Genomic DNA, 27,359 nt, shown 5'->3' with positions numbered 1-27,359 from the left:
GGGGCCCCACGTGGAGACATGAAGCTCAGCTTGAGAGTTTATTTTAGATGTGCTGAATTTCAACTGCCCATGGAATGGTCATGTTGGAAATAATAGCGTGAAGTTCAGCAGTGAGACAAAAGCTTGGGATGGGCAAGCGGATAACAACAAAAGACAGTGAAGGAGATGGCAACAAAGGAGGATCCACAGACAGAGGAAACAAAAGAGATGGAAATACAGCCTAGGAGACTCAGGAGGACAAAATTATCATGGAAGCCTTACAAGAAGGAAAAGTGGATTAACAGTGAGATCAAGTTAGAAGACAACCACTAATAGATGGTGGTTAGAGTTCACCATTTTCAAAGGGTGAAGGGAAAGAGAGGCCCTTAGAATTAGCACTTACAGGGGCACTAGTGGCCTTTAGAGGAGCACAGTGCCTAAAACTGCTCTAAAGGGGGACACAATCTTTCCTTCTGCAATAAGAAACCGAAGGCTTAAAATTCAAGTGCCTCCTTATGTTGAAACAACAGCAAACTCATTTTTCCTAAAATACAATGAGTCACAGAATTTTAGAATTGGAAGGGTGCTTACTGATCATCTAATCCCTGTTTTATGATTAAGGAAAGTGAATTACAGGGCAAGTTTCAAGGAAGAAACAGAACAGGCCCAGAGAAACTACCCAGTCCCAGCCGTGGAGCACACAAAGCTGCTATATAAAGCCCCCTCTACCTCCCCCCGATAAACTGTGGAAGTGCCTGTCCAGAACTAAACATAATACGTTGAGAGTAGAGGCTTTATTTACAGTGATACTCAAAGAGGATTTAGAAAAAGATCCTCCTTATCTTATTAGCAGGGGCTGTACTTCATGAACAAAAAAAAACATCCTGGGGGCAGGAGGTGAACTCTCTCCTCAGGTTCTCTAGATCCCAAGTGAGTTCCCTGCCCCCCAGCTCTTAGGAGGGTGGTTGGTAGACATCTTCTTAGCAGCTGCGAGTCAGACTCCTGCATCCCACTGAGGAACACGTCCAGGGAAGACATCAACACTGGCAGGGAAAATTTCAGGCTTTCACCTCGCTCATGGCCTCCATGAGGCGGGCACTGTTGGTGACTGCTGTCGTCAGAAAAATGAACCTGTACCCTAAGGAGTAAAAGCGCCATGAAACGTGACCAAGGGCAGATTTGAGCCCCCGACACCAGCCATGTGGGGCCCCTCCAGTTCCACAGCCGGGCTGGGTCAGAGCACCAGTCTGTAGTCACAGGTGCACCAGCACCACACTCTCGGGCCCAGCAACTTGCCATGCTGGGTGGAACAGGGCTCCCTGCTGTTCGGCCCCCAGCAAGATGGCAGCAGGTGGTACCCAGAGGCCTGTAAAGAAGCCTTTCTGAGGTCTCTGCCCTTGGCCCCCCAGATCCCATGGAGGCCTGTTCTCACCTTTCTCTCTGCCCAGGAACCGGAGGGCTGAGATCTCAGAGAACGTGCAGCCACCCAAGAACACCACCAAGATGAGGCGCAGGGACTCGCTGGAGGCCTTGTCGTCCTTGGTCATGTCTGCAAAGACCGGACCAGCCTCGGCTCTTCACTGGCCACGCAGGCTCGTACTGGGTGGTGCCTCGCGCCCTCCCCTTGTCTCACCCGCCCCCACTGGGCAAGGAAGGCCATGCACCTGTGAAGGCCAGCTCACTGCAGTTGAGCAGCCGCACCACTTCGTCCAGGCCCTGCCAGCCCCGCCGCTCCAGCACCTGGGAAGGCACAAGCGCTAGTTTCAAGTCCAGCGGCAGCCAGACTGTCACGTTTCTTGCTAGCTGCTCGGGTAGTTACAAGCTGGGCCAGGCCAGGGACGAAGAGAAAGCAGAGAGCATGAAGTGTGAATGAGAGGGGGCCACATTCTCACCTGCTCGATGATTCGGCAGCTGAGGGGCACGTATGCACCGCTGAACACGTACGCCATGTCACGCGGCACTTTCAGGTCATACTCGCCATCCATGCGTGGGATCTGGAGGGTAAAGGGGAACACAGGAGGCGAGTGGCAACTCGGCCTTCCAGTCCTTTACCGAGTCAGAGAAAAGTGGTGTACCCCTAAGAGCAGTTGTTACTTCAACTAAAGGGAGAAGCAGCAATAGCCTTGCGGGGGCGGGGAAAGACTCCATAATCAAAGATGGAAGCTGTTCAGTACCTGCCAGTTCTGCTGAATGAGGGCCCGTGTGCCCTGGCAAGAGTGCCCCTTTGTGACCCTCCAGCAGCGACATGGGACACGCCTGTCACTGAAGCGGCACTTGGCACATTCTCTGGTACTCATAGGTATGTGTTACATGTTTACTAAATGAATGAACCTTTGTGTCTTGTCTCATTATTAAATTAAACTCATGCTATAATGCTACCAAACAAAAGAATCTTTTTCCTTTAATTTTTAGTTTTTGGCTGCATTTTGGTAGCATGTGGGAACTTAGCTCTCTGACCAGGGACTGAACCCACACCTCTGCTTTAGAAGCATGGAGTCTGAACCACTGAACCACCAGGGAAGTTCCCAAACAAAAGGATCTTTATAAAAACAAAGTAACAGAAAGGGTTTTGTGGGCTCAAAGTACTCCACAAAGGACTGAACCCACTGCCTCCCCTAGCCACTCCTGATCCACATACCAAATTCAGCTTCTTACTGATGGCTCGGAAATTGCTTCTCTTGGCCAGGGAACTGAAGGCATCAGTAATCTTTCCTGGGAAAGAAATCTGTGCTGGGTTTTATCTAAGGTTTATGGATTAAATTTATGCTGCCGTGGGTGATACCATTCAGGAAGTGACAGGACCGCCTCTCCTCAAAGAGCAGGACCTATCACACCTGAAGACCCTCCTCAAAGCAGATCACCTACAGTTCCCTGAAACCCATCAAGACATGCACGACCTTTCTCTCCCCACCCACAGTCTTCCTCCTTCTATAGGGCACCAGCCCTCTACTGAATGCAATCTACAGGGTGAGCTACAGTTTACTGGTTAAGGGTGTGGCCTTTGGAGTCAAACCTGACTGACTGAGGGGCCCTGAACAAGTCACTTAACCTCCCTCTGCCTCGGTTTCCACATGTGTAAAATGGAGATAATACAACTTACCATGGAGAAGGTTTGGGAGGATTACATGAAAAAGTGTATCTAAAAGGCTTAGCACATCAGTGTTTACTAACTGGAAGCTGTTCTAACAGGAAAGCAGAAGGAGTGGTGGTAAGGGCAGTGACAGTAAGGAATTGCCTTCTCCTCCCTCAGCTCATTCTCTCCTTGGCCAGCATGCTCCGCCTGTTGAGAGAAGAGGCACCAAGGGCCAGGGGGGGCAGAAGGGGCTACCTGTGCTCCCTGCTCACCTGCGGCCTTGTCCGTCACCAGCTTGCTCACTTTACTCTCCACGGCCGTGAGGGTGTCTCCCGGGGCCTGCTCTGTTAGGAGCCCAGCTCGCCGCAGGTTGAAGAAGGTCAGCAGGTGCTCGGGGCCATAGCTCTGAACAAAATGCAATTCAGCTCTCTACCAAGCATCCACCAAGGGCCTAGCCCTGTGAGGTGATACGGAGGTGGGCGAGAGGAGGATTATGTGTTCTGTGTCCTGAGAAGCCCACACTTGTTTGTGGGGAAGAATTTTTTTTTTTTCAATTGGGGGATAACTGCTTTACAGTGCTGTGCTGGGGAAGTCACATCGGAAATAACCAAATACCAAACAGACAATAAAAGCAGCACGAAACAATTAAAGAACACAGAAAATTATGGATGGGAAGAGGTGGGGAAGGCTTCACAGAGGAGGCAGGACTTCAGAAGGACCTGGAAGGAAAGCTGTATAGATGCCTCATAAGGAGCTGAAGTGAGAGTCCAAGGCCAAGAACTCACCACTGGTTCCAACAGCTGAACTGTTCAAATTCCCTCCCGCACTAGCCACATAAAGCGGGGAGCAGAGTGAAATGAGGGCGGTGGGAAGGGTGTCTGTGCTGGGAGGGAGGCCGCATGGGAACAGAAGGGTAACCAGGACTGGAAAGGGGCTATTTCTTCTTCAACTCTTTCAAAAATGTCCACCAAATTCCCTCAAGAACACATTCTCCTGGCCTTACCTGCAGGTACTGGGTTTTCAGGGATCGGTAATCCTTGGGGATCAAACCTGAGGGTAAGAAAGGTAAAGGTTCAGGAGCCAGTTGAGGTGTCCTAACGTGTACAGCCAAACCCACCAATCAACAAACCCTCCTCCCCGCAGGAAAAAAACACAAACCCTAATGAGGAGGATGTTCAAGCTGGTTTTAGAAAAGGCAGAGGAATCAGAGATCAAATTGCCAACATCCTCTGGATCATGGGAAAAGCAAGAGAGTTCCAGAAAAACATCTATTTCTGCTTTATTGACTATGCCAAAGCCTTTGACTGTGTGGATCACAATAAACTGTGGAAAATTCTGAAAGAGATGGGAATACCAGACCACCTGACCTGCCTCTTGAGAAATCTGTATACAGGTCAGGAAGCAACAGTTAGAACTGGACATGGAACAACAGACTGGTTCCAAGTAGGAAAAGGAGTACGTCAAGGCTGTATATTGTCACCCTGCTTGTTTAACTTATATGCAGAGTACATCATGAGAAACGCTGGGCTGGAAGAAGCACAAGCTGGAATCAAGATTGCCGGGAGAAATATTAATCACCTCAGATATGCAGATGACACCACCCTGATGGCAGAAAGTGAAGAGGAACTAAAAAGCCTCTTGATGAAAGTGAAACAGAAGAGTGAAAAAGTTGGCTTAAAGCTCAACAGTCAGAAAACTAAGATCATGGCATCTGGTCCCATCACTTCATGGGAAATAGATGGGGAAAACAGTGGAAACAGTGTCAGACTTTATTTTTTTAGGCTCCAAAATCACTGCAGGTGGTGATTGCATCCATGAAATTAAAAGATGCTTACTCCTTGGAAGGAAAGTTATGACCAGCCTAGATAGCATATTCAAAAGCAGAGACATTACTTTGCCAACAAAAGTCCATATAGTCAAGGCTATGGTTTTTCCAGTGGTCATGTATGGATGTGAGAGTTGGACTGTGAAGAAAGCTGAGCACTGAAGAATTGATGCTGTTGAACTGTGGTGTTGGAGAAGACTCTTGAGAGTCCCTTGGACTGCAAGGAGATCCAACCAGTCCATCCTAAAGGAGATCAGTCCTGGGTGTTCATTGGAAGGACTGATGCTGAAGCTGAAACTCCAATACTTTGGCCACCTCATGAGAAGAGCTGACTCACTGGAAAAGACCCTGATACTGGGAGGGACTGGGGGCAGGAGGAGAAGGGGATGACAGAGGATGAGATGGCTGGATGGCATCACCGACTCGATTGGCATGAGTCTGGGTGAACTCCAGGAGTTGGTGATGGACAGGGAGGCCTGCCGTGCTGCGATTCATGGGGTCACAAAGAGTCGGACATGACTGCACAACCGAACTGAACTGAGTGAGAAGGAAGGAGTTGGACTTGATATTAACTTTGCATCCTGTGTAGTCAATTCTAAATTGACTCCTCAACTGAAGCCTGCTTTTTGAAAGATAAAGCCTGGATCTGAGGGTTCCAAGAAAGAGCCCTGGAGAAGGGATACTGACAAATGCCAATTTCATCCATGGGGGTCGGGGAGGGGAATGCAAGCACAGGGAGAAGGGCCTTCCTGTGTGTGTTTCCCTGGCTAGGGGCCAGTCCTTCCAGGAATTGCTTAACAGCAAGTGAGGAATGGGAGAAGTGTCCACATGGGTTCCCAAAGTGCAACAGGGAACTCTTAGATATAAGAGGAAATGGGCTTCCAACTACAATAAAGGGGATTTAGAATAAGCAAATGACTTCTTTGGGTAAAAGCAACCTTAAAGAATATTTGCTGAGACTTTGCTGGTGGTCCAGTGGTTAGGAACGCACCTGCCAATGCAGGGGGCATACGCTGTGAAGCAAGTAAGCCCGTGTGCCACAACAAGAGCACCCTGCGGCAACAAAGACCCAGTGCAGCCAAAAATAAACAAATTTTAAAAATATTTGTAAACTGGAAGACTTCAAAACTCAGAACAGTTTGCCATGAAAAGCTGCAGAATCCGAGCTTCTAAAATGCTTATGAAATTGGTTTTTCCTGAACTGTATCTTGATTATGAAATCGTGTTGAGGGTAGGAGGCCAGATGGAATAATGAGAGACATGCTGCTCAGCTCTGCCCTTGACAGTCCTACGATGGGACAGGCCTTATTGCAGAGAAGAGGACGAGATGCAGACCTCCTTAGGGCCGGAACAATAAATCACCTTAATGACCTGGGGATGTTTCACCCCAAACAAAAACCTGCTTTATTACAGGGGATAGAATCCATGAGATTACAGGGGAATGTTGTCTGCTAGGACATTTCTTTCTTTCAAAATGACTTTTTCTGTCCCTAAGGTACAGCTTTTCAACCTATGGTCCCTGGGACTCACCATTCTCCGTGATGGACAAAAGGCACATAAGACGGAGGCTTTCTATGGGTGACACCTGCACAGGAAGAAAGTCAGGGGGAATTCGAGTTTTGTAACACGCGTTCTCTCTTCTTCCTCTGCTTGGGCCCCACCGCTCCCCACTCCCCGCTCCGCGCCGCCCCGCCTCACCTGCCGGTCTATGTGCTCTTCAATGTAGCTGGTGCTCTCCCGGATGTTGAACCCCTCCAGCAGCGCTGCAAGGAATCAGAGGAGAGCCTGTTACTGGGGGAGTGGCTCAGCTTGTTGCCATCTATGCTAACGGGCATCTGTCTCTCCATCTCTTTCTCCATCCTTTTTGGGGTGGGTTAAGGGGCCCCCAGAACTTCTAGCAGGAGCCAGCACTGGACAGTGCCAAAGAGCATCTTTTCAGGGTGGGCTGGGGCTGGGAGTCCAGGAAGCGGAAGCAGGAGAGGTAGCCAAGTCACCATGCTCAGTCTTGATGAGCTCCTGGAAGTCCTGCTTGGTTTTCTTCTTCATGATGGATTCACAGGCCCCGATATCTGCAGACGGGACAAAAGGGGAGCTGACACATTCCTGTTTCTGGAAGGAGGTCTCTTTACTGTTCAGGAGAATAAAAACTTCCTCAAGCAAAGTGCAGGAGCACTTCTTCCCATTTCGGGGCAAATAAGAGCACTATTCGGGACTTCCTTGGTGGACTAGTGGCTAACACTCCCAACACAGGGGAGCCCAGGTTCAACCCTTGGTCAGGGAACTAGATCCCACATGCCGCAATAAGGTCAGTACAGCCAAATAAATAAATAATTTTTTAAAAAAGCAACCAGAAACACTGATATTATTAAAATAATTTTTTTTTTTTTTAAAAAAAGCACTATTTGATACATGAATGGGATCTCCTCCCAGAGGCAGAGCTCCTCTGCAGCCCTCCCCTCACCCTGGCCTCAAGCTGAAACATACGGAGGCTCAGCAGGCGGTGCTCCTGTTTCAGCCCCTTGAGCTCCTGGGACACAAAGTTCTTCATCTGCTTGATGTCCATGCCTCTCCGGCGCTGTGGGGACATGCCGGAGAGGTCAGGCCTTCTGCCCTCACACAGGAGTGACCACTGCCCACCCGCAGGTCCCCCCATAACCCCCGCCCCATAGTAGCATCAGGGGCGTCAGCAGCAGCAGCCTGGGGAGCCACCGAGGGAACAGACAGAGGCCCCAGGTGGGAGCCTCACATCATACTGGGCCTGCAGGTTCCGGGCCTTCTGGCTCAGGAAGCCGAAGACATTGGAGAAGTGCTCGTTCCGGATCTCATTAAACACCTGTGAGGGGAATGCGACAGGAACAGATGACTGCACAGACTCAGACCTCCCGTCTTCCTGCCTCCTCCGCGCAGCGACAGCACAGGGCGCGCGCTCAGCGGTTCTAGCAGAGAAAGCTGAGCCGATTTCGATGAGGATGTGTCAGATCCCTGCTGTGTGCCCTGGGGTGCCCTCTCAGCTGGCGGGATGGCCCTCCCTCCAGGGACTCGGCCTCCCCTCCCAGCACGGGGGCCCGCAGCCTCGTGGTGGCAGCAGCCCGGGAAATCGTCTGCGGGCATCTGCGTGCTCACCTTGTCCTCGGCATTGAGCAGCACCTTCAGGCTCTTGTCAGAGGACGTGACTTCCGGGCCAAAGTCAACACTCCCTTTAAGAACAGAGGGGACAGCTCTGAGGATCTCCAAGGAGCCTTCCTTCCCCACCCTTTCCTGAACTGCCATGAAAGGTGTCCCCAGGACTTCCCCTGGCAGTCCAGTGGTTAGAGCTCTGGTTGGGTCCACTGCCAGGGCCTGGGTTCGATCTCTGGTCAGGCAACTAAGATCCCACATGCAAGGCAAAAAAAAAATGAGTTAAAGGTCCCCCAAACTATCTGGGGACTTCCCTGGTGGCCCATGGAGTAGGAAATGGCTACCCACTCCAGTATCCTTGCCTGGAAAATTGCATGGACAGAGGAGCCTGGCAGGCTACAGCCCATGGGGTTGCAAAGAGTCGGACATGACTGAGCACACAGTGGTGGCTCAGTGGTAAAGAATCCACCTGCTGGTGCAGGAGATACGGGTTCAATCCCTGATCCAGGAGGATTCCCTAGAAGAGGAAATGGCAACCCACTCCAGAATTCTTGCTTGGGAAATCCCATAGACAGAGAAGTCTGGTGGGCTACAGTCCACGCGGTCATAAAGGAGTCGGACTTTGCAACAAAACCACAACAAACCATCTGGAAGCCAGCACTTCACTCTGAGTCCTCCCCAAGGGAGGCCCAAGGAGTCGAGCACACCCCTGTCTCGCCGAAATGCCACTTACCACACTTGATGCGGAAGGTGTCATCCACCAGGCCCTCGTAAACCACCTGGGAGCAAAGTGCCGTCACGAAGTCCACGTCTGAAATCGAGATCCCCGACCGTGAGGGTCTTCCTCGACTCAGCCTACCACCCAGTTAGCTCAGTGTCCATGGTGCCCAAGTGCCCACGCCCTCCCTCCCCCAGGTCAATGCTGGCATTCACAGCCACCGCTGGAGGATTCCAACTGTGCCACCGTGTCTGCTATATTTCCGATATTCCCATGTCTTCTCGGGTCCATGAAGAGAGGAGCGCTGAGCACAGCTCACCTCTGTCCAGGAGAAAGATATGTCCAATTTCTGGCCTTCGGCCCTTGGTTTCACCATCCTCCTCCTCTTCCAGTCTCTTCCACAGTTCATACGACATCTGCTAGGGCCCAGCACGTCCTCAGTCTTGAGTCCAGGTCCCTTCTGCAGCCCCACACTTATAGAACCCAACCCGTTCCATGCAATCCTTCTCCTTGACCCCAAGGAACATCTGTTCCCATCCCTCCCCATCCTTCCCCACAGCAGTGAAAGAATCTCACTGCCCCCAAATATTTAGGAATGCTACCCAGGGGTGTCCTGCTGTTCTGTTAGCCACATGAGTTCTCTGCTCTGGGGACCTCTTCTGGGGCAACAAAAGCCTATACATCACATCACAGATGCCCTCGAATAATCCTTAGTGGGCAGAAAATGGGTGAAATATGGGCATCTGAGCAACAGAACTGCTCACCTTGGCACACCTGCCGATTCCATAGCAGTTGGGGAAGGGTCCATACAGGGTGCTGAGGAGGTGCAAAGCTTGCGCCAGAGTGTTGATCCAACGCTGATCTCCTTCCTGCAGGGACCACGTGGGCCACAAAGCTATAGATCAACCTGACAGATTCATCTGGAAAGGGGCGAGGCCTAGAAGCCCCGGAGCAGAAGGGCAGGGTCTCGGCAATGCTTCGGAAGGTTCATTTTCATTGGCCCCAAAGGAAGCCTTGTGAATATCAGTCAGCAGCATTCCACCTCCAAATCAGTATCACTCATGATACATGAGATGAGCTGGAAGAAGGTTGAATCCATAGCCCACAGGACCCCATGTTTGTCCCCACTCATTGATGCCAAGACCCGAGTGCCCTGCACTCACCAGGAAGTAGTCCCTAAAAAACTCTGGTAGTTCCATGCTCAACAGATCCACATCAAGAGGCAAGAGAGAGAAGGCCCATTCATCACAGCTCACATCTGTGGGTACAGAGAGCATCAGCCTTCCTGCCAAAGGCACGAGGCTCCACATGAAGAGGGAAGGCCCACTGCAGTCATGCGAGACTTCCCGAGGGCCTGCCCCACTGCCTCAGGTACTGCACTAAGCACGGGATGCTCAGAGATGAGTAAGATACAGTCTCTGCCCGGAAGGGGCTCACAGGCTGATAAGGAAAGGATGTGCGTGTGTAACAGCCTGTAATACAATGTGATAAGTGATGTGTTTCCATTAGAGTGCCGACCAAGAGTGCCGATGAAACACTTATTTATCTATGCATCATCTGACAGCACTGACTGAAAGCTGCGCACGTACAGGCACTAGGGTAGGGGACACTGGGGACACGCTCCTAACTTCTGCAGCTTACAGTCAAGTGGGAGGGCGCACAGCCGACAAACAGGATTCCAGTTGCAGGCTCCAAAGAGGAAACAGCAACCTAAGAGTGCAAACAGCTCAAGGATCTAACCCCAACTACGGATATAAGACTTCCCTAAAGAAGTGACATTTAGGCTTAGAATTCAAGTATGATTCAGGTAAGCAAAGAAGCTGTAGGGTGAGGAATATTCTAGGCAACGGGAACAGATGTGTGAAGTCCCCATGGCTGGAGGGCGGTGACTCAGGAGAGAGGAGCACACGTGATGAGTCTAAAGGGCAGGAAGGGGCCAGACCACGGAGGTGCAGGAGGCCACACTGAGGGCGCTGGGCTTTATTCCGAGCAGGATTTCCTGCAGGAAGGACTGGGGACCAGGTCTGTGTTGCACACAGAGGAGGGAAGGCACACGGTGTCCTTGTGGGGGTCTTGGGAGGGAAGGAAGAGAGCACGGGTGATTTCCAACCACACCCCCCAGGATCCCTTCCATACTCTCCCACTCGTGGTCTAAGCTGGGGTCCTTCTTCCCACTCTAAGGACACTCTCCTCCTGCCAGGCCAATGGGAATGAGACAGCGAGCGAAAAGGAGGAGATACGGCAGGGGGCAACCCTCAGGGCCTTCTCCCACACATCCTCCCCCTTCCACTCACACCCATCTCCTCTCACCTCCATAGACGCCCTCTTCCTCAAGCACCATCTCGCACGCATAAAACTGAAAGACAAGGGGAGCTGATTAGTAACCCCCTTCTCTGTTCTTTCCATTTCTCTGGATTCCTCTGTGGTCACTGATGAGGACCACAGTTACTGAATCCAGTGAAAAAGACAGGAGAACCCAGACTTTTAGATCTAGAAAGGACCACTGGAATCATCCGGCCTAACACTGTTTCCTTTCCATCCATTTTATCTATTTATTAAGTCAATTGCTCTTTTCTCCTTGACTGACTGGAAAAGCTTTACAAAGGAGAGAGTATTCAGCTGTCACGGAAGGGTGAGTGCCACAGGTAGAGCTCGGAAAAGGGTGTGACGGTACTATAGATACAGAGGAGGAGGAGCAGGTGGAGGTAAAGAGCAGTGGGGCGGAGAGGGGAAGGAAGGAGCTCTGCTTAGGACATGTCCATGGGACCTCTGCAGACACCAGGGGGAGGTCTGGACAGACAGCCTTGGGGTTCATGGCACATACATTACATTTAAACTAGGTAGTTTGTTCAAAAGAACACAAAGAAGAGAGCTAAGGACAAGACTCTAGGGCACGAAAATTCAGAGTACACAGTCCAGGACCTTCCAGAGAAGACCAAGACAGAATCCACAGAGGCGGGAACAGAGAAACTAGCGCCTCTAAATAGCACCTCTAAAGGCAGAGGTTCAAGGAAGAATGGGCAGCCATCTCCAACACCAGAGATGTTAGGTAGAAGAGCCTGACACAGACATCACTGGGTTTGTGAAGAATTATCCGCTACCACTGCTTCTGCTTCCTCACACCCACCTTCATCTTTTTATCTAGATGCCCTAGATCTCTGTGGTCAAATCCAGTGATGTCTGTGTCAGGCTCCCAATGCAGGGGGCCCAGGTTCGATCCCTGGTCAAGGATCTGGATCCCACACACATCAACTACAGATGCAGCATGCCACAACCAAGACCGTGCCCAGCCAGATAAATAAAAACTGAAATCGGGGGCGGTCCTAAGATGGCGGAGGAATAGGATGGGGAGACCACTTTCTCCCCCACAAATTCATCAAAAGAACATTTCAATGCTGAGTAAATTCCACAAAACAACTTCTGAATGTGGGCAGAGGACATCAGGCACCCGGAAAAGCAGCCCATTGTCTTTGAAAGGAGGTAGGAAAAAATATAAAAGATAAAAAGAGAGACAAAAGAGGTAGGGATGGAGATTCATCCCAGGAAGGGAGTCTTAAAATAGAGAGAAGTTTCCAAACACCAGAAAACACTCTCACTGGCGAGTCTGTGGCGAGCCTTGGAACCTCAGAAGGCAACATAACTGAGAGGAAAAATAAATAAATAATTAAAACCACAGATTACATGCCCAACGGTAACTCCCAGTGGAGAAGCAGCGCAGACACCAGCATCCGCCACTAGCAAGCAGGGGCTGGGCAGGGAGGCACTGGCTGCATTGCTTAGAGTAAGGACGGGGCCTGAATGCCCCGAGGACAATCTGAAGGAACTAACTTGAGATAGCAAACCAGAATGTGGGACAGCTATCCTGCAAAAAGCCCTAACCTAAGACACCTGGCAGGCCCGCTCATAGAACAAAGGACTGAGCAGAGCAAGCTGGCTGTTGACTGGGCCATCCCCCGCCGGAGACAGGCAGGCGAGGGCAGCCAGAGCCGGAAGGGGGCAATTGCGGCCCGAGAGAGGCATCCTCTACCAAACTGCAAGCACGCTTCATTGCTAAGCAAGACTTCTCTGGATTCTGGACATCCGCCTGGGAAGGTACACCCAGAAAACCGAGCAGCAGGGACAGGGGAGGCAATAAGTCGCAGCGACCGCGCTCGCCAAGCACCTGGGCACAAAACGCAGTCCCAACAGACTGCGCCTCTGAGGACTACCCGAGTACCTGAACCCCAGCGGCTTAGATCTGGGAAGTGCATGAAACCCAGGGCCGGCCTCAGACAGTTCCCGGCAGAGCAACCTACAGCCTAAGCGGTGTAGACAGGGAAAGCACACACGCCGTGAGCGGGGGCAGGCCCTGTGTGGCCGAGACACTGCTAGACGCGCCAGTGTTATTTGTTTGCAGTGTCCCTCCCTCCCCACAGCACGACTGAACAAGTGAGCCTACAAAAGTGTCCACCACCGCCCCGCTGTGCCAGGGCGGAAATTAGACACTGAAGAGACCAGCAAACAGAAGAAGCTAAAACAGAGAGACCCTCCTTGGGAGTGACAGGTACAATAGATTAAAACCCTGTAGTTAGCACTGACTACATAGGAAGGGGCCTATAGACCTTGAGAAGTATAAGCCAGATCAAGGAACTATCTGAAAATGAACTGACCCCACACTGTCCACAACAACACCAGAGAAAGTCCTAGATATATTTTTACTATTATCATTCTTTAAATTAAAAAAAAAATTTTTTTTTTAATTTTTAAGTCCTCCATTACTCCTTTAATTTTCACTTTTATAACCTATTACTTTGAAAAAAAAAAAGACCCTATTTTTTTAAAGCAAACTTCATATATATATATATTTTATAATTTTTGACTTTGTTTTTTTCTTTAATATTATATTTTTGAGACTCCAACCTCTAATCTAGATTTTTAATGTTTGCTTTTTGGTATATGTTATCAATTTTGTACCTTTAAGAACCCAACCTTCAGTACCCATTTTTACTTGGGAGCGAGATTACTGGCTTGACTGCTCTCTCCTGCTTTGGACTCTCCTTTTTCTCCACCAGGTTGCCTCCATCTCCTCCCTCCCCTTTCTCTTCTCTACCCAACTCTGTGAATCTCTTTGTGTGTTCCAGGCTGTGGAGAACACTTAGGGAACTGATTACTGGCTGGATCTCTCTCCTTTTGAATTCCCCTTTTATCCTCCTGGCCACCTCTGTCTCCTTCCTTCCTCTTCTCTTCTATATGTAACTCCATGAACATCTCTGAGGATCCAGACTGTGGAGACCACATAGGGAAGTGATTACTGGCCAGCTTGCTCTCTCCCCTTTTGATTCTCCCTCTTCTCCTGGCCACCTCTATCTCCCTCCTCCCTCTTCTCTTCTCCATGTAACTCTGTGAACCTCTCTGGGTGTCCCTCACTGTGGAGAAACTTTTCATCTTTAACCTAGATGTTTTATCATCAGTGTTGTATAGATGGAGAAGTCTTGAGGCTACTGTAAGAATAATACTGAAAACCAGAGGCAGAAGGCTTAAGTCCAAATCCTGAGAACACCAGAGAACTCCTGACTCCAGGGAACATTAATCAATAGGAGCTCATCAAACGCCTCCATACCTACACTGAAACCAAGCACCTCCCAAGGGCCAACAAGTTCCAGAGCAAGACATACCATGCAAATTCTCCAGCAACACAGGAACATAGCCCTGAGCTTCAATATACAGGCTGCCCAAAATCACACCAAACCCACTGACATCTCATAACTCATTACTGGACACTTCATTGCACTCCAGAGAGAAGAAATCCAGCTCCACCCACCAGAACACCGACACAAGCTTCCCTAACCAGAAAACCTTGACAAGCCACCCATCCAACCCCACCCACAGAGAGGAAAAGAGAACTCCACAAACTGCCAGAATACAGAAAGGCCACCCCAAACACAGCAATATAAACAAGATGAAAAGGCAGAGAAATACCCAGCAGGTAAAGGAACAGGATAAATGCCCAGCAAACCAAACAAAAGAGGAAGAGACAGGGAATCTACCTGATAAAGAATTCTGAATAATGATAGTGAGAATGATCCAAAATCTTGGAAACAAAATGGAGTTACAGATAAATAGCCTGGAGATAAGGATCAATGCAAAAGGTTTAACAAGGACCTAGAAGAAATAAAAAAGCGTCAATATATAATGAATAATGCAATAAATGACATAAAAAACACTCTGGAGGGAACCAACAGTAGAATAACAGAAGCAGAAGATGGGATAAGTGAGGTAGAAGATAGAATGGTAGAAATAAATGAAGCAGAGAGGAAAAAAGAAAAACGAATTAAAAGAAATGAGGACAATCTCAGAGACCTCTGGGACAATGTTAAATGCCCCAACATTTGAATCATAGGAGTCCCAGAAGAAGACAAAAAGAAAGACCATGAGAAAATACTTGAGGAGATAGCAGTTGAAAACTTCCCTAAAATGGGGGAGGAAATAATCACCCAAGTCCAAGAAACCCAGAGAGTCCCAAACAGGATAAACCCTAGGCAAAACACCCCAAGACAATATTAATCAAATTAACAAAGATCAAACACAAAGAATAAATATTAAAAGCAGCAAGGGAAAAACAACAAATAACACACAAGGGGATTCCCATAAGGATAACAGCTGATCTTTCAGTAGAAACTCTTCAGGCCAGGAGGGAATGGCAGGACATACTTAAAGTGATGAAAGAAAATAACCTACAGCCCAGATTACTGTACCCAGCAAGGATCTCATTCAAATATGAAGGAGAAATCAAAAGCTTTACAGACAAGCAAAAGCTGAGAGAATTTAGCGCCACCAAACCAGCTCTCCAACAAATGCTAAAGGATCTTCTCTACACAGGAAACACAGAAAGGGTGTATAAACTCGAACCCAAAACAATAAAGTAAATGGCAATGGGATCACACTTATCAATAATTACCTTACATGTAAATGGGTTGAATGCCCCAACCAAAAGACAAAGACTGCCTAAATGGATACAAAAACAAGACCCCTATATATGCTGTCTACAAGAGACCCACCTCAAAACAGGGGACACATACAGATGGAAAGTAAAGGGCTGGAAAAAGATATTCCACGCAAATAGAGACCAAAAGAAAGCAGGCGTAGCAATACTCATATCAGATAAAATAGACTTTAAAACAAAGGCTGTGAAAAGAGACAAAGAAGGACACTACATAATAATCAAAGGATTTATCCAATAAGATATAACAATTATAAATAAATATGCACCCAACATAGGAGCACCACAATATATAAAGCAAATGCTAACAAGTATGAAAGGGAAATTAACAATAACACAATAATAGTGGGAGACTTCAATACCCCATTCACACCTATGGATAGATCAACTAAACAGAAAATTAACACGGAAACAAACTTTAAATGATACAATAGACCAGTTAGACCTAATTGATATCTATAGGACATTTCACCCCAAAACAATGAATTTCACCTTTTTCTCAAGTGCACATGGAGCCTTCTCCAGGATAGATCACATCCTGGGCCATAAATCTAGCCTTGGTAAATTCAAATAAATTGAAATCCTTGCAAGCATCTTTTCTGACCACAATACAGTAAGATTAGTTGTCAATTACAGGAGAAACACTACTAAAAATGCCAACATATGGAGGCTGAACAACACACTGCTGAATAACCAACAAATCACAGAAGAAATCAAAATATGCATAGAAATGAATGAAAATGAAAACACAACAACCCAAAACCTGTGGGACACTGTAAAAAGCAGTGCTAAGGGGAAGGTTCATAGGAATACAGGCATACCTCAAGAAACAAGAAAAAAGTCAAATAAATAACTTAACTCTACACCTAAAGCAACTAGAAACAGAAGAAATGAAGAACCCCAGGGTTAGTAGAAGGGAAGATCTTAAAAATTAGGGCAGAAATAAATGCAAAAGAAACAAAAGAGACCATAGCAAAAATCAACAAAGCCAAAAGCTGGTTCTTTGAGAAGATAAATAAAATTGACAAACCATTAGCCAGACTCATCAAGAAACAAAGGGAGAAAAATCAAATCAATAAAATTAGAAATGAAAATGGAGAGATCACAACAGACAACACAGAAATACAAAGGATCATAAGAGACTACTATCAGCAACTATATGCCAATAAAATGGACAACTTGGAAGAAATGGACAAATTCTTAGAAAAGTACAACTTTCCAAAACTGAACCAGGAAGAAATAGAAAATCTTAACAGACCCATCACAAGCACAGAAATTGAAACTGTAATCAGAAATCTTCCATCAAACAAAAGCCCAGGACCAGGCGGCTTCACAACTGAATTCTACCAAAAATTTAGAGAAGAGCTAACACCTATCCTACTCAAACTCCTGCAGAAAATTGCAGAGGAAGGTAAACTTCCAAACTCATTCTATGAGGCCACCATCACCCTAATACCAAAACCTGACAAAGATGCCACAAAAAAAGAAAACTACAGGCCAATACCACTGATGAACATAGATGCAAAAATCCTTAACAAAATTCTAGCAAACAGAATCCAACAATACATTTAAAAGATCATACATCATGACCAGGTGGGCTTTATCCCAGGGATGCAAGGATTCTTCAATATCTGCAAATCAATCAATGTAATACACCACATTAACAAATTGAAAAATAAAAGCCATATGATTATCTCAATAGATGCAGAGAAAGCCTTTGACAAAATTCAACATCCATTTATGATAAAAACCCTCCAGAAAGCAGGAATAGAAGGAACATACCTCAACATAATAAAAGCTATATATGACAAACCCACAGCAAACATTATCCTCAATGGTGAAAAATTGAAAGCATTTCCTCTAAAGTCAGGAACAAGACAAGTGTGCCCACTCTCCCTACTACTATTTAACATAGTTTTGGAAATTTTGGCGACAGCAATCAGAGCAGAAAAACAAATAAAAGGAATCCAGATTGGAAAAGAAGAAGTAAAACTCTCACTGTTTGCAGATGACATGATCCTTTACATAGAAAACCCTAAAGACTCCACCAGAACATTACTAGAGCTAATCAATGAATATAGTAAAGTTGCAGGATACAAAATCAACACACAGAAATCCCTTGCATTCCTATACACTAATAATGAGAAAATAGAAAGAGAAATTAAGGAAACAATTCCATTCACCATTGCAATGAAAAGAATAAAATACTTAGGAATATATCTACCTAAAGAAACTAAAGACCTATATATAGAAAACTATAAAACACTGGTGAAAGAAATCAAAGAGGACACTAATAGATGGAGAAATATACCATGTTCATGGATCGGAAGAATCAATATAGTGAAAATGAGTATACTACCCAGAGCAATCTATAGATTCAATGCAATCCCTATCAAGCTACCAACGGTATTTTTCACAGAGCTAGAACAAATAATTTCACAATTTGTATGGAAATACAAAAAACCTCAAATAGCCAAGGCAATCTTGAGAAAGAAGAATGGAACTGGAGGAATCAACCTGCCTGACTTGAGGCTCTACTACAAAGCCACAGTCATCAAGACAGTATGGTATTGGCACAAAGACAGAAATATAGATCAATGGAACAAAATAGAAAGCCTAGAGATAAATCCACGCACCTATGGACACCTTATCTTTGACAAAGGAGGCAAGAGTATACAATGGAGAAAAGACAATCTCTTTAACAAGTGGTGCTGGGAAAACTGGTCAACCACTTGTAAAAGAATGAAACTAGAATATTTTCTAACACCATACACAAAAATAAACTCAAAATGGATTAAAGATCTAAATGTAAGACCAGAAACTATAAAACTCCAAGAGGAGAACACAGGCAATACACTCTCCAGCATAAATCACAGCAGGATCCTCTATGACCCACCTCCCAGAATATTGGAAATGAAAGCAAAAATAAACAAATGGGACCTAATTAAAATTAAAAGCTTCTGCACAACAAAGGAAACTATAAGTAAGGTGAAAAGACAGCCTTCAGAATGGGAGAAAATAATAGCTAATGAAGCAACTGACAAAGAATTACTCTCAAAGATATACAAGCAACTCCTGCAGCTCAATTCCAGAAAAATAAATGACCCAATCAAAAAATGGGCCAAAGAACTAAACAGACATTTCTCCAAAGGCATACAGATGGCTAACAAACACAGGAAAAGATGCTAAACATCACTCATTATCAGAGAAATGCAAATCAAAACCACAATGAGGTACCATTTCACACCAGTCAAAATGGCTGCTATCCAAAAGTCTACAAGCAATAAATGCTGGAGAGGGTGTGGAGAAAAGGGAACCCTCTTACACTGTTGGTGGGAATGCAAATTAGTACAGCCACTATGGAGAACAGTGTGGAGATTCCTTAAAAAACTGGAAACAGAACTGCCATACGACCCACAATACCACTGCTGGGCATACACACTGAGGAAACCAGAAGGGAAAGAGACACGTGTACCCCAATGTTCATCACAGCACTGTTTATAATAGCCAGGACATGGAAGCAACCTAGATGTCCATCAGCAGATGAATGGATAAGAAAGCCATGGTACATATACACAATGGAGTATTACTCAGCCATTAAAAAGAATACATTTGAATCAGTTCTAATGAGGTGGATGAAACTGGAGCCTATTATACAGAGTGAAGTAAGCCAGAAAGAAAAACACCAATACAGTATACTAACGCATATATATGGAATTTAGAAAGATGGTAACAATAACCCTGTATACGAGACAGCAAAAGAGACACAGATGTATAAAAGTCTTTTGGACTCTGCGGGAGAGGGCGAGGGTGGGATGATTTGGGAGAATGGCATTGAAACATGTATATTATCATATGTGAAACGAATTGCCAGTCCAAGTTCGATGCATGATACAGGATGCTCTGGGCTGGTGCACTGGGATGACCCAGAGGGATGGCATGGGGAGGGAGGTGGGAGTGGGGGTTCAGGATGGGGAACACATGCACACCCGTGGTAGATCCATGTCAATGTATGGCAAAACCAATACAATATTGTAAAGTAATTAGCCTCCAATTAAAATAAACAAATTTGTATTAAAAAATAAAAATGTATATAATTGACATATTAAAAAAAAGGCAAAATGAGAGAAAAAAATCTTTATTAATAGGTCCAAAAAAAAGTTAAATCTATTAATCAGCATTGTTTTATTAATGAGGCTGACTTTTCCAAATATTTCTAAGCCATTCCTTTTGTAATTAAAATAATGTTCTTGCTAATTCATTTATTAGAATCAAAGTTTTCTTATGGGTGTATGTGAGTTTTCTGTATAGCAATACTTATAAATATTTTCCCAATTTGGTTTAGCTTTCATAATTTTTATGTTGGTGGTTTATGTCAATTTTTAACCTTTGTGTAGGTTATTTTCCTTTACTAAGTGGCATATTATCCAGTACTTTGTTAGCATCTCCTATGACTGTTTATTGTATAAAATTATTCTGCCTACTTTTGTGTGCTATGTAAATTGACATCTTTTATATGTAACTCATGTATGGATGTGAGAGTTGGACTGTGAAGAAGGCTGAGCGCTGAAGGATTGATGCTTTTGAACTGTGGTGTTGGAGAAGACTCTTGAGAGTCCCTTGGACTGCAAGGAGACCCAACCAGTCCATTCTGAAGGAGATCAGCCCTGGGATTTCTTTGTAAGGAATGATGCTAAAGCTGAAACTCCATTACTTTGGCCACCTCATGCAAAGAGTTGACTCATTGGAAAAGACTCTGATGCTGGGAGGGATTGGGGGCAGGAGGAGAAGGGGACGACAGAGGATGAGATGGCTGGATGGCATCACTGACTCGATGGACATGAGTCTGAGTGAACTCCGGGAGTTGGTGATGGATAGGGAGGCCTGGCGTGCTGTGATTTATGGGGTCGCAAAGAGTCGGACACGACTGAGCGACTGATCTGATCTGATCTGATTATTATTATTTCCCATATTTTTCCTTTTAAAGATCAAACTGATTGATTCACAAAACTCAAATCTTATTTTTACTTTTGTAAATAAAATATCTAATTATTTTACTGCCAAAAAAATAAATAAAAACTGAAATCTTATAGGCCTATTTTTAATTCTAACTAATGGGATTCCTTTGCCCACTTGGAAAACTGCCAATCTTCATAATTAACAGAGGGAGCTCAGGAAGAAAGAGAGATCTCCTCTTCCCTACAGCCACTACAGAGACCGTCCTGTGATGGAAAATCAGGTCAAAGAATTTGATTTGATAGGTTGTTAGAAAGAAAAAAATTCATTAAAATCTCAGTTTCGTTTTTCTGTGTGTTATGGAGGCTTGAAGCATTATTTGAAACTGTTACCAACTTGTTCTGTTCCCTTTTTAAACAAATATGTCCTTGGAAGTATAACTGGAAAAAAAGGGTTCTGTAAGACTACAAAAACTAGAAATTAACTGCTATAGCTCCTTTAAATAACATTAAAAAGTATCTTGTAATTCTGATTGGTTATTTTACTCAATAATATTCTTGCCGTAGTCATAATGTTATACTTCATATACTTATATTCCTAAGCAGGATAGCTTCCTAGGTGGCACAGTGGTAAAAGGATCCATCTGAAATGCAAAAGACATAGGAGATTCAAGTTCGATCCCTGGGTCGGGAAGATCCTCTGGAGGAAGGCATGGCAACCCACTCCAGTATTCTTCCCTGGAGAATGCCATGGTCAGAGGAGCCTGGAGGGCTACAGTCAGTCCATGGGGTCAAAAAGAGTCAGACACAACCGAGCACACACACGCTCACATGTAGAGGCCACCTCTCACCACTGTACAGTCTGTATTTGGGGTAATTTGATAGGAGACTCTCTGCTACATTAATAAAAAGACAATGGCAGGTATTTTGTTCAGTCACACAGAATTCGCTTAGAGGGAGACACAGCTGCTAGCCCTTTACCCCGTCCCAGTCCCTCATGCTCTTCTACCTTATCTCACTCCCACATGGGTCCAAACTCACCTTCTGAGGACTGAAGATCACTTTGTATTTCCGAGTTCGGCCAGCCATTTTGTCAGCATTGACGAGACCTAAAGACAGAAGGGATGCAGCCCAGAAAGCCATGGGCCTTATGTTAGACTAGAAGCAAGAAAGCGACGAGCCTTGATGAGGGGCACCGCCAACCTGAACAATTCTTTTCTTCTGAAAGGGTCCTAGTGGTCGTGCCCTCAGACGTTCCCGTCCACCCCCAGGTCTTAGTGACGGTGAACACTGTGACACTCACTGGCAATGTACCGCATATTCTTGATGCGAGGTCTGACCAGGAAGCACAGCCTATGGGAGAGAAGGGGGGGAAATCCTAGTGAAGAAAAATCATGAAGTTGGTGATAGTCATGGCAACTCTCCCACCATGTGCTACAGTTCTCACCCAGCCAAAGCCACGCCAGCGTTCTCGGCTGACTCACCACGGAAGACTCCCCTCAGTAAAGCAGGTATAGGTACAGAAGAACCCATTTGCAGGGCAGGAATAGAGATGCAGATGTGGAGAACAGACTTGTGGCCACAGCAGGGGACGTAGAGGGTGGGAAAAACTAAGAGGAGCATCGACACATATCCACTACCACATGTGAAAGAGATAGCTAGTGGGAAGCCGCTGTATACACAGGGAGCTCAGTCCGGTGATCTGTGACAACCTAGAGGGCTGGGATGGGGTGGGGGACAGGAGGGAGGTTCAAGAGGGAGGGGACATATGTATACTTGTGGCTGATTCACACTGTTGTATGGCAGAAACCAAAACAACATTGTAAAGCAATTATCCTTCAATTAAAAGTAAATTAAAAAACATAAAGCAGGTATATTGTGATGAGCTGGGGGTACTTATTGGCCTCATGGTGGACCCAGAAGTTTCTGCTCTCAAATAATTTACAGTTTATTGGGCAAAATAAGATGCATGTATGCATGAAGTATATTAACCATCAAGTATTCAAAAATAATGCAAGGAAGTATATGACATGTTTTTCAAACTGGGGTTCGTGGATGTCTTCTCCATGTATCTAGGAGGGTTTGTTCCTCTAAGGGAGGGTGTACATGACTTAAGTTGAGAAATACTGAAAATAAAAACAAACACCAGACAACAGGCAGCATGTGACTGAGTGCCAGGTGAACAGGACAAACTGATCTCCATGCAAATCCAGGGGAGGAGACAATCACCCCGGGGTGGCCACCCTGGGATGGCTTCGTGGAGGAGTGGGGCTGGGCTCTGAAGGCTGGGTGTCTGTCACGAGAACAGTGAGGAGAGGAGAGAAGGTCAGGCAGAATGGGTGGAGTGGCCAGAAGCACGGAGGTTTGTGTGTAGAGTGGGGAAACACATGAAAGTGTACCAGGTAAGAGAGTATGTGCAAGAGGCCAGGCTGGAAAGAGGGCGCAAGGCCTTCTGGGAGGCAGCTTTGGAATCTATGATGAGCAATGCAGACTGTAGTGGGTAAGTAAGGGAAGGCCTGAAGGTTCTGGAGGAGATCACAAGGAAATTATTTGTGAAAGATTAATCAATGTGGTGGGGGAGTGCTTCCCTGATAGCTCAGTTGGTAAGGAATCCACCTGCAATGCAGGAGACCCTGGTTCAACTCCTGGGTTGGGAAGATCCCCTGGAGAAGGGAAAGGCTACCCACTCCAGTATTCTGGCCTGGAGAATTCCATGGACTGTATAGTCCATGGGGTCACAAAGAGTCAGACACGACTGAGCGACTTTTTCACTTTCTTTCAATCAATGTGGTTAGAGCTGGTAGATTGGGTTAGAGAGAGAGGAGGACAAGGGAGGGAGAAACTGCAGACGAGGAGACCAATTAGGAGGATAAATCATAACCTAGGGATGAAACTGTAAAAGTGCAGGGAAGTGAATGCTTTGATATCACATATGTCATGGGGCTAGATCTCAGCCAAGGACTGATCACAGGCTAATGTGCAGGGACCGAGGCTCCCGGACACTCACTGTTCACTGGAGCTGAGGGCTGGTTTGTTCTCCACTTTGTACAGCTTGTCTACCTCGTGTTGCTACAGACAAGAATCAAACAAAACAACGGACGTTAAGTGTGATTGGGAACCTGAAGCCTGGTACAAAGACTGGGGTCTTCTGAAAGGGCTTCCTCCTACTTACACTAACTCTAGGAGTCAAAATGCCTCCCTAACAACCATTCCACTTAACCTTCCTCAAACTGTCAGTAGAAAAATCAACATTTAAATAATTCAAAAACAATACAAAGAGGATCAATCCCTCCCAGTCCACTCAATTCTGCTATCCTGTATTTACCCTAGAAGGGTAGTAATTACTCCTCAGTAATTTGTACCATTCATCAAAAGAAAAACTGCTTAATGAGGAAAGAGGGGCCTGATCCACCTGGGAATGGGGGCAAGGTACCTTTAGAATGGAGACATTGGCGATTCGATCCAAAGGGCTCATGAGATCCGCCTCAATGAACAAGTCTTTTTTTCCGGGAAGCTGAAGGAGACACAGCATGTTGGATCACTCTCAGGTCATACAAGCCCCTCAGTTGAGAGTTCACTCAGTCATCCATTTAATAGAAGTCTCTGAGCTGGGGACTTCCCTGGTGGCCCAGTGGACAGGAATCCACCTGCCAACACAGGGTACATGGGTTTGATCCCTGGTCCAGGAAGATCCCACATGCCATGGAACAACTAAGCCCGTGTGCCACAACTACTGAAGCTTGCGTGCCTTAAAGCCCATGATCTGCAACAAATATGTCACCGCGATGAGAAGCCCATGCACTGCAATGAGGAGTAGTTCCCGCTCACCACAACTAGAGAAAGCCCAGGAGCAGCAACTAAGACCCCACACAGACGTAAGTCAATAAAGAAAATTACTAAAAAAAAAAAAGTCTCTGAGTTCCTTGAGTTCCTTGGAAAGGCACTAGACCTCATCTAACCCAGCATCTTATTTATTGTCTATATCCACAGTTGCCATTTCTTTACATATTCACCTATTTTTGTCTTCTATTCATTATTAGTTCCAGTGGAAAGATATTTCATCTTTTTTTATGGCCATGCAGCATGTGGGATCCTAGTTCCCTGCTCAGGGATCCAATCCATGCCCCCTGCACTGAAGCTTGGATCTTAACCACTGGACTGCCTGGGAAGTCCCTCACCTTCTTTCTAAGGTCACATCCTTGTCACACAACCCTCCTGCTCGCCTGTGACCCTGTTCTACATCACTGCTCCTCTGCTCCACTGCCTCCTCCTCCATACCTCCTGATAAACCAATTGATCTGCTGAACGCAGCCAAACAAAACAAAACTGCACCGTGTATCCTGCAACCCCACAACTAACTGCCAAATATCTCTTCAAATGGCATTTTACTTCTAATTACAAAAAGAACCAATGTTCAAGGCAGAAAACTTAACCCACGACAGTCCTCACCCTCCCACCCACTTCCTGCTTCACCATTCCCGACGCTGCTCTCTCATCTGTCCAGAGGAAGGACAGGTCACACTGAGCAGAAGAGAGGGTGAAGTCGTTGAAAGCTTCCTCTCAACATGATTTTGACAAATGGGTAGGCTGTGGGCAGTGACAGATCGAGATGGCAATTAAGCCAAGGCCAGGGAAAGCCAAAGGCTGAATGGTAAGGGCAGAACAGCAGTTCAGTTCGCCTGATGGCTAAGATGCATGTAGGCAGTGGTCCTCAACCAGAACTGATTTTGCCCTTCAGGGGATATCTGGCAAAGTCTGGAGACATTTAGGTTGTCTCATCTTGGGCCAGGGTGTGTTAACAACATCTGGTGTTACTGGTAGAGGTTAGGGATGCTGCTAAATATCCTACACTACACAGGACAGTCCCACGACAAAGAATTAACCAGCCCAAAATGTCAGTGTCACCAAGGTTGAGAAATCTTGGGTGTTGGGGAATGGTGGGAAACAAGGCTGAAACATTCACAGGAATCGGGGATAAACCTTCAGTAGCTACCTAATGCCTGCTGCTGCTGCTGCTGCTAAGTCGCTTCAGTTGTGTCGGACTCTGTGCGACCCCATAGACGGCAGCCCACCAGGCTCCTCTGTCCCCGGTATTCTCCAGGCAAGAACACTGGAGTCGGTTGCCATTTCCTTCTCCAATGCATGAAAGTGAAAAGTGAAAGTGAAGTCGCTCAGTCCTGTCCGACTCTTAGCGACCCCATGGACTGTAGCCCACCAGGCCCCTCCGTCCATGGGATTTTCCAGGCAAGAGTACTAATTTTTCATCCCTCTCTTCCATGTATTACATGCCTTGTCCTTCCCTGGTTCCTCAACTTTGCTCCCACCAGTACATCTGCCTGTAATACCCTCTCCCATCTCCAAGGAAAGTATGCTTATCTTCACACTCCAGTCCTCGAAACTCCTAGATTACTCCAGCTAGAAATGACTGTTTCATGAACTCTAGCTGTCACTCATTTACCCCAGAATACCCTATTTGTGCTAATTTGTGCTTCATAGGCTCCCAGTAATGCCTATGAATAGATCAGGAAGTAAGATCCCTAAGGACAAATTTGTCTTAACCATATTTCCATCTCCAGTGATGCCTGACATTAGTGGTGTCTCCCTTGCCCGTATTATAAAAAAAAAAAAAAAAAAGGATTTCCAATAACTCTGGCCAGGTCGTCTCAAGAAGCTCTTAACTGCTCTCTGATTTTTCTCCCTGAGTGCTTCATTTTGGACCTGCCACAGAAGCTCCAAGGACCAAGGCAAGATCAAGGGAACTCAGTAAGAAAGAACTAGGCATCCAGAGAGTGCTAAACTGTTGATGCAGTAAAGGCCCCCGACGTGGAGGGCACTGACCTGCTCCAGCAGGTAGATGAGCTGGTCTCGGGCCAGCCTCTTGAGCATGGAGAAGTCAGGCAGCTCTGGGGCGTCCGGTCGATGAGGAAAAGCCATGGCGGCGGTCGCAGGGTGGAAAAGCCGCAGGGTGGAAGAAGGGGGACGCCTCCTCCTCCGCTCCGAGGAGGCCGGCAGCGGCCCGGGTAAGCGCAGGATGTTTCTCCTTCAGGTAAGGGCACGGAACCCGAAAAAGCCCCCCAAGGGGCCCTCGCTCGTCAGCCACACTGGAGGAATGAATGGCCGGCCACCTCTCGGCCAGACAGCTGCAGCCAGAGACCTTGCTTCAGGCCTGCAGCCACTGTATCCCGCCCCGCCCCTCCCGGTCCACTCCGCCCGTCCGCTGGATGCGGGTCTACACCTGCAGAGATACCAAAGAGAGGGGTGGCTTCCTAGACCTCCCGGAAGTCCCGTACTCTCGAGCACCGCTCAGGGTACGCGGAAAAGGACGGCGTCCTGGAAGGGACATTTGAAAACGCGCGGCAACGCATCAGCGTTCAAGTTTCTTCCCGGACCAGAGGCGAGTGTTCCTGTGATAAAAGGATTTTACTTTAAACTAACTTTGAAGGGAACACCCAATTCTCCTAGCTCACGCAAGGAAGCGTTGGGCACTTGCTCTATTTTCAGAACTTGGTGAAATGGGCGAAACCAACTCGGAATCCGTAGGGCACTGATCACCGGGGATCTTGGCTGTCGATCACATCTACTCCACAAAGTTAGCGGCGAGCTCTGAGCTCTCCCGCTTCTGACTTGCGCGAGGCTAGATGCCCGAGATGGAGGCGGGTGCGCAGTGAGAGAAGAACGCGTTAGGAGCCAATGGAAGCTGAGTCTCACCACCT

The 27,359-nt window shown here is 46.7% G+C and overlaps 1 protein-coding gene across 2 annotated transcripts; it reads right to left on the bottom strand.

The window, feature by feature from the left end:
- Nucleotides 1–758: 758 nt before the first annotated feature.
- On the bottom strand, nucleotides 759–27,359 carry VPS33B (VPS33B late endosome and lysosome associated). Of its 2 annotated transcripts, none has more exons than XM_061394482.1 (23): nucleotides 26,485–27,145; nucleotides 24,080–24,160; nucleotides 23,654–23,715; nucleotides 21,950–21,999; nucleotides 21,688–21,755; nucleotides 11,023–11,068; nucleotides 9,876–9,970; nucleotides 9,477–9,581; nucleotides 9,032–9,128; nucleotides 8,728–8,805; nucleotides 8,001–8,074; nucleotides 7,624–7,710; nucleotides 7,362–7,452; nucleotides 6,872–6,946; nucleotides 6,576–6,640; nucleotides 6,408–6,462; nucleotides 4,056–4,102; nucleotides 3,325–3,457; nucleotides 2,618–2,691; nucleotides 1,872–1,973; nucleotides 1,644–1,719; nucleotides 1,412–1,528; nucleotides 759–1,117 (listed from the first exon to the last, which is right to left on the bottom strand). In XM_061394482.1, exons 1-23 carry the CDS (start codon nucleotides 26,578–26,580, stop codon nucleotides 1,038–1,040), a joined length of 1,854 nt encoding a protein of 617 aa, XP_061250466.1. In that variant the 5' UTR covers nucleotides 26,581–27,145; the 3' UTR covers nucleotides 759–1,037. The 2 variants fall into 2 exon arrangements, with proteins under 2 accessions (XP_061250466.1, XP_061250465.1); XM_061394481.1 differs by lacking the exon at nucleotides 759–1,117 and adding an exon at nucleotides 1,124–1,345 and having other exon boundaries at nucleotides 26,485–27,359.

Source organism: Bos javanicus, chromosome 21 (assembly GCF_032452875.1).
Source record: "Bos javanicus breed banteng chromosome 21, ARS-OSU_banteng_1.0, whole genome shotgun sequence".
Lineage (NCBI taxonomy): Eukaryota > Metazoa > Chordata > Mammalia > Artiodactyla > Bovidae > Bos > Bos javanicus.
Note: the sequence above shows the minus strand (reverse complement) of the source record. Positions and strands in the feature narration are given on the sequence as shown.

Bases quoted from the DNA above. Each gene is read 5' to 3' on its own strand.
- VPS33B (XM_061394481.1), bottom strand. From the start codon at position 26,580: ATGGCTTTTCCTCATCGACCGGACGCCCCAGAGCTGCCTGACTTCTCC. The intron at 9,582-9,875 runs GTGAGTGCAGGG...TGGTCCCTGCAG, and splicing joins TTTTTAGGGACTACTTCCTG to GAAGGAGATCAGCGTTGGAT. The intron at 1,346-1,411 runs GTGAGAACAGGC...GCTTCTTTACAG, and splicing joins GTTCCTGGGCAGAGAGAAAG to GCCTCTGGGTACCACCTGCT.